The following is a 17,017-nucleotide window of genomic DNA, read 5'->3' on the forward strand; positions in this document are numbered from 1 at the left end:
GTTTTTAATCTTAGTGCTGAGTTGTGTAAACAGCAGCACAGTGCTGCTGTTGACCAGGGAGCCCCCTGCTGCCACGGGCCATACTTTGAGTATGACTGGTCTAGAGTGCATGCACAAAAGCCCAACTGTCACCATGTCCCAGAGGCATATTCAGTGGCAGGCAGAGGCACAGAATGGTTAAAGTAAGAAAATGCTAACTTTCTAAAAGTGGCATTTTCATACCTCCAACTTAAAAAACAACTTCACTAAAAGATGTGTTTTTAAATTGCCCGTCCAGTGATCCCAAACTCTATCCGCTCCGAATTGAAAGATACACATGTAAAATGTTACAAGGTAGCTTAAATGTTAACCTATGGGAGGGATAGGCCTTGCTGTAGTGGAAAACGAATTTGGTGGCTTTTCACTACCAGGACATGTAAAACTCACAAGTACATGTCCTACCTTTTTAAATACACTGGACCCTACCTTAGGGGTGCCTTACATGTAATAAAAGGGAACGTTTTGGACTGGCAAGCAGTTTAAAGCTTCACACAGGCTCTGCAGTGGCAAGCCTAAGGCATATTTGCGGGACTACTCAAGTGGGTGGCACTATCAGTTTTTCAGACCCACTAGTAGCATTTGATTTACAGGTCCTGGGCACAACTGCTGCACTATACTAGGGACTTATTAGTTAAATCAAATTGGCCAATCATGGAGAAACCAATCATCATTATATTTTAGGGAGATCGCATATGCTCTTTAGCCCTGGTTAGCTATGGTGAAGTGCCCAGAGTCCTAAAACCAACAAAAAGAAGGTCATAAAAACAGGCGGAAGAAGGCAAAACATTTGGAGATAACCCTGCTAAACGGGCCAGGTCTAAAATCTTTCTAAATTTGTGTCTTTTTGGGGGTGGTTACACCCCCAAATCCCCCCTTTAAAAAACTTTTTAGAAAAGAGGGAAAACTTACCTCCCTCCACCTCAACCCATTCCTGAACCCTAGCAAACCCTTCCCCCTTTAATCTACCTACCCTTAAAATCACCATTTGCTTCCCTGTATCTCTACTCACTGCTTAATTCTAAAATAACCCTTAACCTCTTTAGTTCTATCCACCACTTACCCCTAAAATCACCCATACACACTTTACCTCAACCTACCTCTAAATTCTAAAATGCCTCTTTAACTGTACCCACCACTTAACGCAAAAACGAAACGTACCTAAGGAGTAAAGGCATGCTGGGTAAAGGAACATGCGGAGTAAAGGCTGAGGAGTAAAGGCTATGGGGACTATAAACTGCTGAGTAAAGGTTACATACCCCATCAGCGTCAGGTATGCAAAACATATTCAGTACATGCACCAGAACTAATACAATCCGTCTATACACTGCATACCATTATTTTGATGTTATTCAACATAAACATAAGAATATTCAAGAAGATACCCACATGTTTTTTTTTTTTACAATGTAACTCTCGTTCACTTATTAGAAAATTGGAATCACGCATTATGACATATATTGACTGTTATTTTGTGCAGGTTATCACTGTATGAGGCTACCTCCCACCTGGCCCAGGACATCGCCGAAAACATCCATGAGCACAATCGATATCTTCGAAATGGGGAAAATCCAGCAAAGGTAAGATCTACTGCTAACAACAGGTCGCCCTCCGCATATCCCAAATTTCCCAAAAAGAATGAATTTGCTAGGCTGGCAGGAGAAATTGGCAAACAAAACCATTCACATTAGGAGATCTCAAAAGGCTCCATGATGCGCTCCTAATTTTTATTCCAACCAGACATGGTTTCCCCTTACTTTACAAACCATAGGAATTGGAACAATCTTGCAACCTTCTTTTGGAATTGTCAGCAGAGAAACGTATTGATTTCTGAGCTATCCACTTACCCACCCGAGTTGAGTTGATATAGACCGGTGGGCAGTTTGGGCATTTTCACTGACCATGGACCGGGCATGATTAGGGTGGGGTGGTCAAATGGAGCAGCATTCTTTAAGTGGAATGGACTGGGTGGAAGTGGAATGGACTGGGTGGGAGTGGTATGGATGGGTGTGCGCCACCAAATGTACACAGCAGGTGCAGAAAAAGGGTAACAGTCCAGGTGTGGTGCAAGACATCCACACTTCCAGCTGACCACTGTAGGGTAAGCTTCACACGTGGGGCAGGTATCTTAGAGTTTTCATGTCAGATTATCTTAAAGTCAATACACTAACATGATAAGGCTGTACGGAAACAAAAAAGTACCTTTTGGAAACAGAAGAACATATATACCCAGCAGAAAAAGTATATTGCCCATCCATAGCTAGATCATTGTGTTCTGTAAAGGAAACCCCAGAGTACCACGTCAAGTTCAGGAGATCACTAGGGCACTGTGCCCTGTACTAGAGGTAATTTGTCTATTATTGTATCCAGTTCTAGAGTTCATACCTGAAATGCTGTGTCCAGCTGTTGACTTCATGAAGAAAGAGTAAACTGGTAGTGTAGTTATAGTAATGGCTGGTGAACATATCATATAAGAAATAGATGCACGGTGAGAGTAGATTAATGGGTGGTGAATTAGAGGAACTGCTTTAATAGCCCACAATATATCAAGCCAGCTCTAGCATTGATGAATGTGAAATGGCGACAGGAGAGCGATTATTGACTAAAGAGTGAATTGTGACTAAAGAGTGAAATAAGACTGCAGAATCGATGCAGACTGCAGAGTAACTGGCAACTGTAGTTCAAAATTGACATTTTGTGAGACTGAAGGTCTCAAGTTTCAATCCTGGCTGATCCAGATCAGCATTTTATCATCTTCAAGACTACAGAGTGCCATTAAATACGGACACATTTTACAGTGCTTGAAATGGTAATTCTGCGGTACAAAGCTCCATGTAAAACATTTTTATCAAGAATGGGGCTAGGGTGCAAAACGGCAGAGATCACCTGGACTAAATCTGGGATACTCTGGCAGCAGCAATGGTGGTTGTCTAACCTAGCTCCATGGCAATGGAATTTCCTCACAACAGAAAGAGACAAACACAGGAGAAGGTGAGTTAGTAATAAAGCAAGGTCAGCGGGAAGGAGCAATTCTATTACAAAAAATACACAGAATTTGTGTGATGGGTGAAGGAGACTGAGGCGAATGGAACTCAGTCAGTGTAGAGTGAGACTGGAGCCGAGCACCATGGGTGAGATCCAGGGGCAGATTGGAACAATTACATTGGGGCAAAGGAGAGGAAGAGACAGATGAAAATCGGGTCTGAGAGCACAGCTAACGTTATATATGTTTGCACCGTGCCGGTGCTGCACACTCTGTTATGGGTTAAATGGCACCCTGAAATCCCAGTAGCTGCCTCCAGTATCTGCTGTCTTGCTCTATGCAAGAAGCAAAACATGTCCAGTAACCATGGGTAGAGATATAGGCTGAAGGAGGCACATATAGAGTGGGTGAGTCATATGGGGAATGGGGCAGAGCGGGACAGAGGTGAACTGGGGTGAAGGGAAGAGACAGAAGCATCAAGCATTATCCATCAGTGTACACTGTGCATGAGGGTTAGCGAGAGATAGAGAGGGTTGGAATGAATGGCGAAGTGGGCTGATGGGTGAGGGGGTTAAAGGGATGCTTGGTGATTGTATCAGGTGTGGGAGTGAATGGATGGTGAATGTTTAATACGTAGTGAGCGAAATGTGGAAGTGTAGCATTGTGGTACATTTGTTGTTGGCTACATACTTCAGTTTCCTGTCACGTAATTTGAAGAATAATTTGTTTTTTGTTTTTTACCCATAGTTTGATGTTTGCCACGCATTCTTGATAAGAAAATAATAGAGCCATGCAAGCCACACAACCCTGGATTCCTCTTTATCTCGGTTTCAAAAGGGTCAGGGGTTCCCCCCAATGCCTGCCGACCATAGGCACAAATACTGCAGCCATCAACCATTTCAAAGTCTATCTTTTTTCATAATCCTTTACTTTTTGGATTGGTTTTGGTTGTGCACCTTTCCTTTCCTGTCCTGTGCAATTAACCTACCTACACAAGGCGGTTACCGATTTTGTAGATGAGTGGGAATTAATGGTACAGACATTTACCCTTTATTAGGTCTCGGCTAGCGAAGGCTGCGCTTGCGAGATTCAATGTTTTCTAGTACTGGGGCTTGAACCCGCCCCTCTTCTCCATTGGCTGGCTTCCTAAACGGAGGCCAGCCATTGGAGGAGAGGGGCGTCTGTCCATTTAAGTTAAGCCCCGTCTTTTTCAGATTCGGGGGGGTGTTTTTTAGTTTCTTTCTCTCCTCTGGAACGTAAACATTCCAGCCAATGGGAAGAGGCGAGAAAGAAAAACACGCCCCCGAATCCGAAAATGACGCTGCGTTTCTCCGAGGCATTTCTGCTTGACCTCGGAGAAAGATGGTGGTGTTCATGGCGTCATCCCCGTCCACCATGGCACCCCGTACACGACCCGGCTGGTGCGTACTACTTGTAAACTTGCACACCCGCAACTTTGCGGTGTACCTTTATGGCCTGCTTAGGAAGACACATGGCACTATACTTCGCATTAGGCTTCCATCTCCGGCGGTAACAGGAACCTGCAAGTTTGGGTGAATATATGAGGCAACTGACTGCAATGTCGCTTTTTGATACTTATACATAGTCATTCTTTGCGGTTCTGCTTGTGCGCCTTTTGGATAATACAATCTTAACACCTAGTGATTTTTCGCTATGGTGTTGTTAGGCATGCAATTTGGCAATTTTTCATTCTCAATGGTTTTATATTTGATCCGGTTGGGGATTACATAAATCAGGGGTTTTCGTTTTTAGAATTCTGACATTTAGTGAGTATACTTCCGGGGTTTTAACATTATGTATTCCACCGTTTGTGTTAGTTCAATATGGGGGACCCCTGATGTAGAGGCAAGCACTTGGTTCCTTCACGGTGGTGAACGTGCCCCGCGATCATGTTGCTTTATCCGGCGTCATAAAAGATGGACTACAACACGGTCCAGCTTCTTTGCGGTTGCTTGGAAGGCGAAAGTACTCCAGACTGCACTTCGTTTGAAGTATGGGGCTTGAACCCGCCCCTCTTCTCCTTTGGCTGGCTTCCTAAACGGAGGCCAGCCATTGGAGGAGAGGGGCGTCTGTCTATTTAAGCCCCATCTTTTTCGGATTCGGGGGTGTGTTTTTTAGTTTCTTTCTCTCCTCTGGAATGTAAACATTCCAGCCAATGGGAAGAGGAGAGAAAGAAAAACACGCCCCCGAATCCGAAAATGGTGCTGCGTTTCTCCGAAGCATTTCTGCTTGACCTCGGAGAAAGATGGTGGTGTTCATGGCGTCATCCCCGTCCACCATGGTACCCCGTACACGCCCGGCTGGTGCGTACTACTTGTAAACTTGCACACCCGCAACTTTGCGGTGTACCTTTATGGCCCGCTTAGGAAGACACATGGCACTACACTTCGCATTAGGCTTCCATCTCCGACGGTAACAGGATCCTGCAAGTTTGGGTGAATATATGAGGCAACTGACTGCAGTGTCGCTTTTTGATACTTATACATAGTCATTCTTTGCGGTTCTGCTTGTGCGCCTTTTGGATAATATAATCTTAACACCTAGTGATTTTTCGCTATGGTTGTTTTAGGCATGCAATTTGGCAATTTTTCATTCTCAACGGTTTTATATTTGATCCGGTTGGGGATTACATAAATCAGGGGTTTTCGTTTTAAAATTCTGACATTTATTGAGTATGCTTCCGGGGTTTTAACATTATGTATTCCACCGTTTGTGTTAGTTCAGTATGGGGGACCCTTGATGTAGAGGCAGGCACTTGATTCCTTCACGGTGGTGAACGTGCCACGCGATCATGTTGCTTTGTCCGGCGTCATAAAAGATGGACTACAACACGGTCCAACCTCTTTGCGGTCGGCTGTAAGGCAAAAGTACTCCAGACTGCACTTCCTTTGAAGTATGGGGCTTGAACCCGCCCCTCTTCTCCATTGGCTGGCTTCCTAAACGGAGGTCAGCCACTGGAGGAGAGGGTTGTCTGTCTATTTAAGCCCGGCTTTTTCAGATTCGGGGGTGTGTTTTTTAGTTTCTTTCTCTCCTCTGGAATGTAAACATTCCAGCCAATGGGAAGAGGAGAGAAAGAAAAGCACGCCCCCGAATCCGAAAATGATGCTGCGTTACTCCGAGGCATTTCTGCTTGACCTCGGAGAAAGATGGTGGTGTTCATGGCGTCATCCCCGTCCACCATGGTACCCCATACACGGCCCGGCTGGTGCGTACTACTTGTAAACTTGCACACCCGCAACTTTGAGGTGTACCTTTATGGCCCGCTTAGGAAGACACATGGCACTATACTTAGCATTAGGCTTCCATCTCCGATGGTAACAGGATCCTGCAAGTTTGGGTGAATATATGAGGCAACTGACTGCAATGTCGCTTTTTGATACTTGTACATAGTCATTCTTTGCGGTTCTGCTTGTGCGCCTTTTGGATAATATAATCTTAACACCTAGTGATTTTTCGCTATGGTTGTTTTAGGCATGCAATTTGGCAATTTTTCATTCTCAACGGTTTTATATTTGATCCGGTTGGGGATTACATAAATCAGGGATTTTCGTTTTTAGAATTCTGATATTTATTGGGTATGCTTCCGGGGTTTTAACATTATGTATTCCACCGTTTGTGTTAGTTCAATATGGGGGACCCCTGATGTAGAGGCAGGCACTTGGTTCCTTCACGGTGGTGAACGTGCCACGCGATCATGTTGCTTTATCCGGCGTCATAAAAGATGGACTACAACATTGGTCCAGCTTCTTTGCGGTCGCTTGGAAAGCGAAAGTACTCCAGACTGCACTTCGTTTGAAGTATGGGGCTTGAACCCGGCCCTCTTCTCCATTGGCTGGCTTACTAAACGGAGGCCAGCCATTGGAGGAGAGGGGCGTCTGTCTATTTAAGCCCCATCTTTTTCGGATTCGGGGGTGTGTTTTTTAGTTTCTTTCTCTCCTCTGGAATGTAAACCTTCCAGCCAATGGGAAGAGGAGAGAGAGAAAAACACGCCCCCGAATCCGAAAATGATGCTGCGTTTCTCCGAGGCATTTCTGCTTGATCTCGGAGAAAGATGGTGGTGTTCATGGCGTCATCCCCGTCCACCATGGTACCCCGTATACGGCCCGGCTGGTGCTCGTCCCCTCCCCCTGCTCTCGGCTCCCTCGGTGTTCCTGTGTCCGGCTGCTGCTCTGGTCTCCTCCCCCTGTCCTCTCCGGCTGGCGCTGTTCGCTCTCCTCCCCCTGGCGCTCGCTCCCTCTCCTCGGGCTAAAGATGGTGGTGTTCATGGCGGGCCAAAGCAACCCCGTGACGTGACGCGCAGCTGTGACGGATGGGCCTGCTCCGGGAAAATCTGCGGCCTGCCGCTTGGGTGATTTGTCCCCTCGCCCTCTCTCGACATTGACATTGACAATAACAATGCCGTTTCTTTAAATGTTTTAAAAACAAAAACATAAACAAAAATAATGTCATGAGCAATGCCAATAGCTCTAACTTTAACAATGCCGAGACCATTGCATTGTAAATTGTTGTCTCTTATTCTGCTGTTTTTCATTACATGAATGTGAGAATCAAGTTTTAAATGTAATCATGCAAGAGGGTGAAGCCAAAAATGGGGGATTCCTTGGGTATAGGTTAAAATCCACGTATAGCACAACAAGGGCATTGCAGATCCACTGCAACACCTACAAAAGTCATGATCAGTCTTCAAAAAGCAATTCACTAAAAGTGCATCTACAACTACTCAAGTCAAACTACAGCCCAGGCAGAGTCAAAGTTACACCCATACAGCCTTAAAGTAACTATTAACCCACAAACAAGCCACTCACTGGAACTGATGAAGGTGGGTACTAATACTACCACACCAAAGGTAAACAAGCATTGGCAAAACCAATAGGTCTTGCCTAGGCAAGAGTTATTGTCTTTGCCAGTGTGCTTTAGCCATGTTGTACACCAGCGTGGCTGCTGTTCAGCATGGCTAAAAGTTAGTAGCATAGATGAGCATGGAGTGGATTGAGGTAGAGTGGCATGGAGTAGAGTGGCATGGAGTAGAGTGGAGTGGCATGGAGTGTATTAGAATGGTGCCTCAGACAAGACCTAAACAGTGAAATAGGGCACTTCTTGGGAGCCTAGTCCATGTAGCCTGTCGACATTTCCTTCAGCCTCCTTCAGCTCTCCCACTTCTGTACCGCTTCTGCTCTTATTTTTTTGTCACTATGTGGTTAATGAGAAAGAGGTTGTGAAAAGATAGCCTGTTCTATCGCGCTGTCTGTCCATAACAGTTGCTCCTGACGAAACCCCCAAATCTGAACCTGAGCTTGGCCCATTGTGGGGTTGTAAAAGCCTGTGGCATTGCTGTGTGGGTTGAGATTTTGCTTCCTGGTGGCTCAGTGACTATCTGCCCACTGTGCCTAATGCACGGTTTGGGCTGTGAGTGGTACAGGTCCCTCCGGTTCTCAAACCCAGTCTTAATTAAAAACATACATTGAAATGGGTCCCGGGTAGCATATTACTCTTGTATAATGCATACCTTCAATTGAGTCACCGCAAAGTGTTTATAATGGGCTGTGACTGAGCGCTCTGGTTGCGCAATTTTCTCACAGTGCCTGTCAGTGAGTCAAAAAGGTGTTCAGAACATATGGTCACCCAATCCTTGGCCTCGCACAGAGCAATGGTCACATATTCTAGTTTCAATTGTGATTCTGTGCAAATTTGTTAGAAGAAGGTATACAGTTCGGTTGTATGTCGGAACAATGCATGCCTTTACCACACATGCCGTTACTCTGCAGTCTTTACAATGAATGTCTCTTTACCATGCATTCCTTTACCACGCATATTGTTACAACTACATGCCTTAGGGAAAGCCCTGGACTTTGTAGCAGAATAATTAATTATTCCAACTCCATTCTGCGCTACAGTCGGGAAAGCATTGGACTTTAAAGTCCTACGCCGTTTATCTACGGCATGTCATTGTAACTGTATGCGTGATAAAGGAATGCGTGGTAAAGACAGACATTCGCAGGGGTGGCTCCTCCATTTTAGCAGAGGAGCGTCACCCCACAAACCCCAGAGCTGAAAAATATAATAGTGATCAAGTTTATTTATTACCATTTTATTTTTCAGCAACCCATCCCGAACTAAGTGTCAGGACAGGGCGGGTGCTGCTGAGTGGCAGCAGCAGGGAGCTCTACGCTTTCAAATGCTCATGTTTCTTTGGTCAGCCAGACATGCACATTTTAAAGTTCTCTAACCCAGCTGTTTAAAACAACTGGGTTAGAAAAAGAGCCGCAGTGCTCTTAGGAGCACTGAGAGAGCCTGCCGTGTCCAATTCTGGTGCTGCTCTCCAGCTGTGAGAGCAGCACCAGGATTGGATAGTGCAGATTACTGCATCCGGAGCTTCCAGAAGACACCTGAGGGAGGAGGACGTCACACTGCAAGTTAGGAAAGTAAGTCTATTTTTTTGTGCCCCACCCCCCTGCTGCACCACCCTCGGTACAAGCAAGCCACCACTGCACATTAGTTGTAACGCCAGCATTGTAACGTCAGCGCGTGGTTCACGCCGCGTTATAAATGCTGTTTCCCACACAGTTCTCATAATACAAATAAGGTAAAAATACGAAAATGCAGTTCTTTCTGGTGAGTGACTGTGTGTTTGGGGGCTGGTGAAGTGAAAGCAATGCCTGGAAGTGCATTCAGAAGAGAGTGAAAAGAGGGTGCTGCCGAGAAATTAGAAGAATTGGGAGATATGCTGATGTGGAGAGAAAAAGAGCGTACATTTCTAACATAGACCGAACATAACAGCAGTGAAGGCGACTCCCTGAAGAGCACTACACCTTCCACGGTCCTCAGTAATGTTTTATTCACAGTCTCAGAACTGAAAGTTTCAATATTAATTATTTACAACAAACTCCTTGTTACTCATTTACCTTAAACCTCCAACAACTATTGACCAAACACGTAATCCTGGTTGATTTTGGGTGTATGTTAGATATCTGGATGCAATATCAGAAAGGAACAAAAATTCCTGTTGAGTGGCACACTGTGGGAATCACAGAAATATAGTTTGTGTGTAAGCCACGCCCTTAACATATGCTCATTGGCGTCCGCAGGGGGGGGCAAGGAGGGGCGCTTGCCCCCCCCTGGAGTGCTCCTCCTTGCCCCCCCTGCGGCCATCCATGCTTTTACGGACGCCTTTTGTCCGTAATTACGGGCCCTGCAGGGAGCAGAGCTGTTCCATGCCAGAGGCCTCAACTCCCTGATGGGGCGCCTCGCACTCCTCCTCGCAGCCCCTCCCGCCCATTGTCATTCTGTCTGTGGCTGATTATCACAAACAGAATGACAATGGCCAGTTTGAGCTGCGCGCCACAAGCACGAGTGGTTAGGTCTGGACACAAAGACCTCCTTTTAACACAGTGTAGATTGAGAGCAAGAGGTCTTCTGAATGAAGTTCTGGGGGGGTCGATGCATTATTCTCCCAAGTCAAAAATTGAGGTTGCGCCATAGCCCAGATTTCAGATCCCACCAAAACGTACACAGACTCGTGTCAATAACATATCTATCTGCCAGTATGCACCCTATCATGTCTGGCAGGACATGCCGACCCTGTGTTTCACTGCCTCATATCCCCCTGCACCCCACTCCCTCATATCCCCCTGTACCCCACTCCCCGCGCTCAGGGCCGGCTCTAGGGCGGTGCGACCGGTGCCACCGCCCCGGGTGCTGACTTTGTGTAGGGGGCGCTAATATGATTTTAAAAGCACCTGCTTCTTTCCTGGACTCATAGAAATTTTCAGCCACCAATAAAAATGTCTAAATGACTGCAGTGATTAATGCACTTCTTAGAGAGGGAGAGATCGAAGTTTTGTGTAATGGAAGTTTCTACTCATCCTAAGGTAGCGCAGAGGGTTACTATGCTTGCTGCAAAGAACGTGCAGCTCACAAAGTGCGTATAATGTAATGTAAATAGGTCAGTGGGTCACACTTTTGTCAGAGAGACCATATTGTTGATAACTCTTTATGAGTTAAAATCCTAATGTGGAACAGTGAGCAAGTAACTGTTATGAAAGATGCATGCAAACTGTAGGGTATGGGCTAGAGCGTTATGATTTCCCCCCAGCTTTTCATTATCCTAATGTGGCAAAATGGGTTAATTTGGGTAGAAATCAATTCTTATTAATAAAGGGAACCCCCCATCCATGGTGCTAGGTTTTAAATTCTAGGTTTCTGATTCTCCTGGCCAAGCCCTCTTAAACTATCCTGTCTACCTGTACGGATGACCTGTGACTCCTACACCTTCTTGTCCTCTCTCTTATGTAACATTTCCTATGCACTGTTTACACACTTATGATTGATTGTCTCTATGTAATCTGTGTAATGTAAAGTGTTCTGACACCTTACACGGATAGGAGCGGCGCTATAAAATGAATTAAATACACCTGAGACTGAATGGTTACGGAGGCTTGAGGGGCGCTGTGAAAGGATGGTTATGAAGAACCTGTAGTGGAGGTGGTCATTGGGGGTGCCAAAAAGCATTGTCGCACTGGGCGCCACGAGCGCTTAAGCCGGCCCTGCCCGCGCTTACTGCCTTATATCCCTCTGTACCCCACACCTCGCGCTGACTGCCACAACATATCCCTCTGTACCCCACACCTTGCGCTAACTGCCACAACATATCCCTCTGTACCCCGCACCTTGTGCGCACTGCCACAACATATCCCTCTGTACCCCGCACCTTGTGCTCACTGCCACAACATATCCCTCTGTACCCCGCACTTCGCACTCACTGCCACAACATATCCCTCTGTACCCCACACCTTGCGCTAACTGCCACAACATATCCCTCTGTACCCCGCACCTTGTGCGCACTGCCACAACATATCCCTCTGTACCCCGCACCTTGTGCTCACTGCCACAACATATCCCTCTGTACCCCGCACTTCGCACTCACTGCCACATATGCCTCTGTATCCCACTCCTCACACTCACTGCCTGATCGCTCATTTTACCCTGCCATTCATCTTCTACGTGTTCTCTCCCCTTCCACTCGTTCTACCTCTGTTCACCCCCTTATTTCTTTTAGTGCCTTACATCTTTCTCAATATCTCTACTTCTTTTCCTCTTCAGTAACATCTGTGACACATCTCTGCACTTCCTTTATATCAACGCACCCCTCTACCTCACCTGTCTACCTCAGTCTTTATTATTCCCTCTTCCTCAGCTGTCTCTACCTGTCTATGACACACCTCTCCCTCTCTCTACCTGGCCCCCTCACGTTCTACGACTGCGTTATTCTCCCCTCTCCAGCTTTGATTTACCTGTCTCTGCTCCTGAATCTTTTTCTTCTACACCTCACTTTTTTGTCTACCCTTCACCCCTCGCTACCCTTCTGTTTGCCTTACTACGGTCTTTACCCGAACCACCTTTCAGTGCCTCTTCCCATTTCGCCTCACTCCCTCACAGCGCTCTCCTAGCATGCATCTGTTTCTCCCCTCACCACCATGCCTGTCTCTACCTCTCCTTATCTTTCTAACCAGCCTAACTTTCTACCTTCCTGTTATTCCTGGTAGCGAACCTTTCATTTCACCCCTCCGGTTGTATTACCTATGCATTCAAATTGAGTAGGTCATTGCTGTGCTCCCAACCAGACATCGAGACCCAGTCCCCTAGCCTCTCAACATGCCCAGATATAACAACAAGCATTGGCATAGCCAATTGGTCTCGCCTTTGGGACCTGCTGCAGAACTAAATACTTATACTGCCGGCATCATACTTACCCCGCGCCAAGACGCCTCGGCAAAAGTGAGCTATATAAGTTCTTCAGTCAGTGAGTCAGTCATAAGGTCCCAAAGGCGAGACCTATTGGCTATGCCAATGCTTGTTTTTCTCAGGTTGCCCTGAACATTACCCGATCCTGATTGTCTGCCATTTTAGCCCCGCCCCTATTGATTAAGATTAGCCACGCCCCTTCATTTACCAGGTTCGCCCCCTCCTGGAAAAATTTCTGCGGACGCCCATGCATATGCTCGCACCTTTTAGAGTTCGACTCACATTTTCATTTCACACAAAGCCGTTTACGGCCCTGGTTCCGCGTCTCTGCGGCTCTCCTCTGTCTCCCTGCTGGATAACGGGAGAGGGGAGTGCATAGAGGCCTCGCCCTTCGAAAAATTCCCAGACCTTTACTGCAAATGTGTGCCTTAGGATCCCTCCTATAGCCAATACAAAGGAAAACGTATGAGTGATCTCTGCTGCCGTCTGGTGGCTTTCGTTTGAACAGCAGATGCCGCAAGTTTACAATGTCTGGAAGACGAGGAAGTAACTAACACACTTTCTGCAGATCTGGGTTATCACCTCCCCCCCTCCCCCCCTCCCCCCTCAATGGACCCATATGAGGAAAAACTACAAGCCTTGAAGTAAGGTTCACATTTTAGAATCCGAAGAGACGAATGTGCATCGCTGAACATTCCTGAGCCCCTTAAGAATTTATTACATTCAAGCAGAGACGGCAATGCTCTGTTCTCCAAGAAAGAGACGATAACTGATCCCTTCAAGTGCTAAATTGGCATTTACAAAGAATAATTAGTTAGGAAATGTTAGAAAGCGAAGGAGAGCGGTGGCGGGGGACAGGAGTAGCTCGCTAAACTTGAAAACGTACCTTGGGGGCAGAGGGGGTGTTTCCTGACGCACAACATGGACACGAGGTGTGCGCATGGCCAGCTTGCTCAGCAGTTAAAAGGTTAACTCCTAATTGAAATTGTAGACCAAACAAAGAAAAGATCGAGCTCCCCATATGCAATAAGGTAGCAGTCCACTGTGCAGTCAGGACTACCATAACTGATTCCACAGCAGGGCGGGGTCACAGAGCTCTCACCCACAGATGCAGGATATGCAAGTCATGGCAGAGGAAAGGGGTCCCGAACCTGCGGCTAAATTGTCCACACACTCTTCTCCACAATTGAATCCACTGCCTCTGTTTGGTGAAGAATTGAGGCTACAGCCAGTGAGTGTTATTTCTGGTAAGCTGGATGATGTTCTTCTGGGTTACCAATTTTGACTATCTGGTCAAAACTCCTCCCTCAGTCTCCGGCTTCATCTCTTGCACGGGGCCGAGGGGCACTTGCTCTCTAGCTGTATGTTCTAAACACTTGTTCATCCCCCGGCAGCCTGCCCCTAATACTTGCCCACAAGTCTCCTCATGCAGTGATTGTGCCACTTCAGAGCATCAGGTGATCAGCACTGATGACCACTGCCTTGTCCTAGGAGCCAGAGACCTAATGGGAGAATACTTCTTGCTTGTTCCGTGAATGGAAGCGGGCCATGGCAGTCTGCAGCTTCTACCAGTGAGCCTTAAGGTCATTAATCTAGAAATGACAGAGCTCGCCCTTGGATCGGAGACTTGTAGTGATTTATCTGTTAAAGAAAAGCCTCTCAAGCACAAGGACCTTGAAAAACAAATCCTGTCAAAAACAGAGGAAATACTCAAATGGACCCGTGAGAAGGAACTGGCAGCGACTACGTCGAGGAATGAGTTAAGTAGCACCTTATGTAAACCCTAATTATGCTACCTATATACTGTAAAAAAATCCATAGTAGCAGTAACAAGAGATTTCCTGGAAAGGGGGAATGATTGTTTGACATGGACAGCTGGTAAATCGGAGCAGGCTTAATCTTAGCAGAGTATTACAGCTAAAATCGGCGATCTACCTGGATACATTGATGGATTGGCTTTGACAAAGAAAATAATCTTTATTTCCCTGTTATGATTAAAGTAGCAGGCAGACACGGGAGACCCGATAGGGACGAAGGACATATGTACAAATGATATTGTCTAGCAAGTAGTCCTGTGTCTCTTATGATTGTGTGGGTAGGACTAATAGTGCTGAGGCACCTACCCCGAAGATGGTTAACAGGGCCACTCCTGGTTATACCCTTGCCATACCAAGGTAAGTGCAGGTGTCTGTCCTTCATGTCGTGCATGCGCTGGATCAGGGTAAAGGAAATAAGGTGATCGGTGTCTCTTAAAATGGTGAGGTCTCTGAGCAGTTGTGTCAGTCTGTTATGTCTGTGGTATTTGGCCTGTGTGTCTGAGCATGCATGCATGCTGTTTGTGGGCATTGAGACATTTGATGAGGCTGCTATTTGTTGGTGCCTGGACTCACAAGTGAAGCTTTCCTGGTCTGATGATTCTGTTCTAAATAATTGGCAGGCCATACAAATTGTGCTGATGCATAGTAGCTAAGCTGCGATGCTCCATGGTTGTAAGTAAGAGACCTGATCAAGGTCCGCCTCCAGGCAGTACACCTGCCACTTCTATCAAGGCAAATTGCTCCTTCACAGGCTTCCTCCACCCGTCCTTTCTTTGCCTGTACTGTTAAGCATATCTTCTCCCCAATGCATTCGCCATGTTGGTGACATCCTGCCATGTAGTCTTTTGTACAAGCTGAGTGGAAAAACATCCTCTGAGCCAGCAGGGCCATATGAGCTTGGGAAAGCTAGAACGGGGAGCGACTTTCGTTAGAACAGAAGCTGATTAAAACAACAAGCCCAGTGTTCATTTAAGGTATGCAGGCTAGAGGCCACATAAAAAACTCAGAAAAGGGTACTTTTGTTGCTGTGGTATTTTAGCTAGCATATGATTGGTTACCAAATACTACTTCAATCAATTGATGCAATAAATTACTGACTACCATCACAATATTACAATTATTTAAAAAATGTTGTTTATTGATTGCTTTCGTTGCTGCTAGTGTTTTTAGGTATCGCTGAGCCAGCGCATGCGCTGCTCGCTCTGCGAGACATTTAGCAGTGGGCTTTGAAAAGTCCTACCCAAAGGCTTTTGCTGGCCTCCATCTTGCGTTCATGAGCGCGTGGACGTGCACAGGCCATCTGGCTTTCTGTAATGGCTCATTAAGCCTTACAGCGCGTGAATCCCCTCCCCTCCCCTATCCCCTTCCTTCTCCCACTTCTTCAGCTTCTCTCATTGTTGGATCCATTTCACAGGGAAGCAACTAAATGAAAGAAGGAAAGAGAGGTGGGATGCTCGCGTGCTCCACTCGCGGGCTTGTTTAATTTTACACTAACAGTTCCCATGCTTCTTGTTGGCTTGCCCCCAAATTCGCTTAACCCCACCTACCCCCAAAATGCACTCATAGTTCCCCTTCTTATTTATTTATGCACCTCAACCTCTGAGTAAACTAAACGAAAGATTTGCGACCAGGCAGGCACTTTTAATGTTTTGGTCGACTCTCTGAAGGGAGGCCTTTGGTTCGAAACCCGGGCTCGCTCCAGCAATGTCACACCTGGCTGGCTGCCGAAAGCGAACCCATCATGCGCAGCGGCCTGCCCCGATGGCAGATAGTAATCGGAGGTACATATGTATGAATCGGGAGTGGCACCGACATACCATCAGGGGCCAGCCAGCCTCAACATGCAGCCAGCCTTTATCAGAGTGAAAACAACGTTTCTTTAAAAATAAATGAAGAAGGAATGGAACCGCTATTCTTTAAATGCTGACAAATAGCCTGGCCTCCTCGCAGGATGGGGGAAATAATTAAGGGCCCCTTCAGCCCAGATTGAATTGCAATCGCCGCAGTATTTCAAAGTGTCGGCTAACAAGGACATGCGCATTGTGCTGCTCCTTGCGAGGATTGGGAGGCGGCCTACTTAATTAGGCACGAAGGTCGTTCCGCACAGGTGAAGATAGCGCGACCCGGAAACTATTTTATTAGGAGCAATCTGCCACAAAATCCATTTCCATAAAGAGGCCATAACGCTTCCTGATCGCGATTTGTATCTTCTCCAGGACTCTCTGTGACTATTCACGCACCCAAATAGCTCAACTTCCGCAGCACGCCTTCCTTTCTCTACCTTTCTTATTTGGGTTAGACAATTTAACACTTATTTTGCTGCTCAGCTATTGAAATGATGACACTCACAGCAAGTAATTTACTACTACAAAAGCTATACCGATGCTTGTCTTTCACCACACAAGGCCTGGGACGAATG

At 46.4% G+C, this 17,017-nt stretch overlaps 1 protein-coding gene and 1 long non-coding RNA gene across 2 annotated transcripts in view; one reads left to right on the forward strand and one right to left on the reverse strand.

Annotated features, from left to right (window-relative positions):
* Positions 1 to 17,017, forward strand: part of STX8 (syntaxin 8) — a 975,973-nt gene that overhangs the window by 89,369 nt on the left and 869,587 nt on the right. The window contains exon 2 of the mRNA XM_085616822.1: positions 1,517 to 1,616. Coding sequence (XP_085472948.1) covers positions 1,517 to 1,616 — 100 coding nt within the window. The remainder of the gene's footprint in view (positions 1 to 1,516; positions 1,617 to 17,017) is intronic.
* LOC146809960 (uncharacterized) overlaps positions 1 to 17,017 on the reverse strand; it is a 112,418-nt gene that overhangs the window by 11,229 nt on the left and 84,172 nt on the right. The gene's annotated exons all lie outside the window — the stretch shown is intronic.

The sequence above is a fragment of the Triturus cristatus genome, chromosome 7, assembly GCF_964204655.1.
Source record: "Triturus cristatus chromosome 7, aTriCri1.1, whole genome shotgun sequence".
Lineage (NCBI taxonomy): Eukaryota > Metazoa > Chordata > Amphibia > Caudata > Salamandridae > Triturus > Triturus cristatus.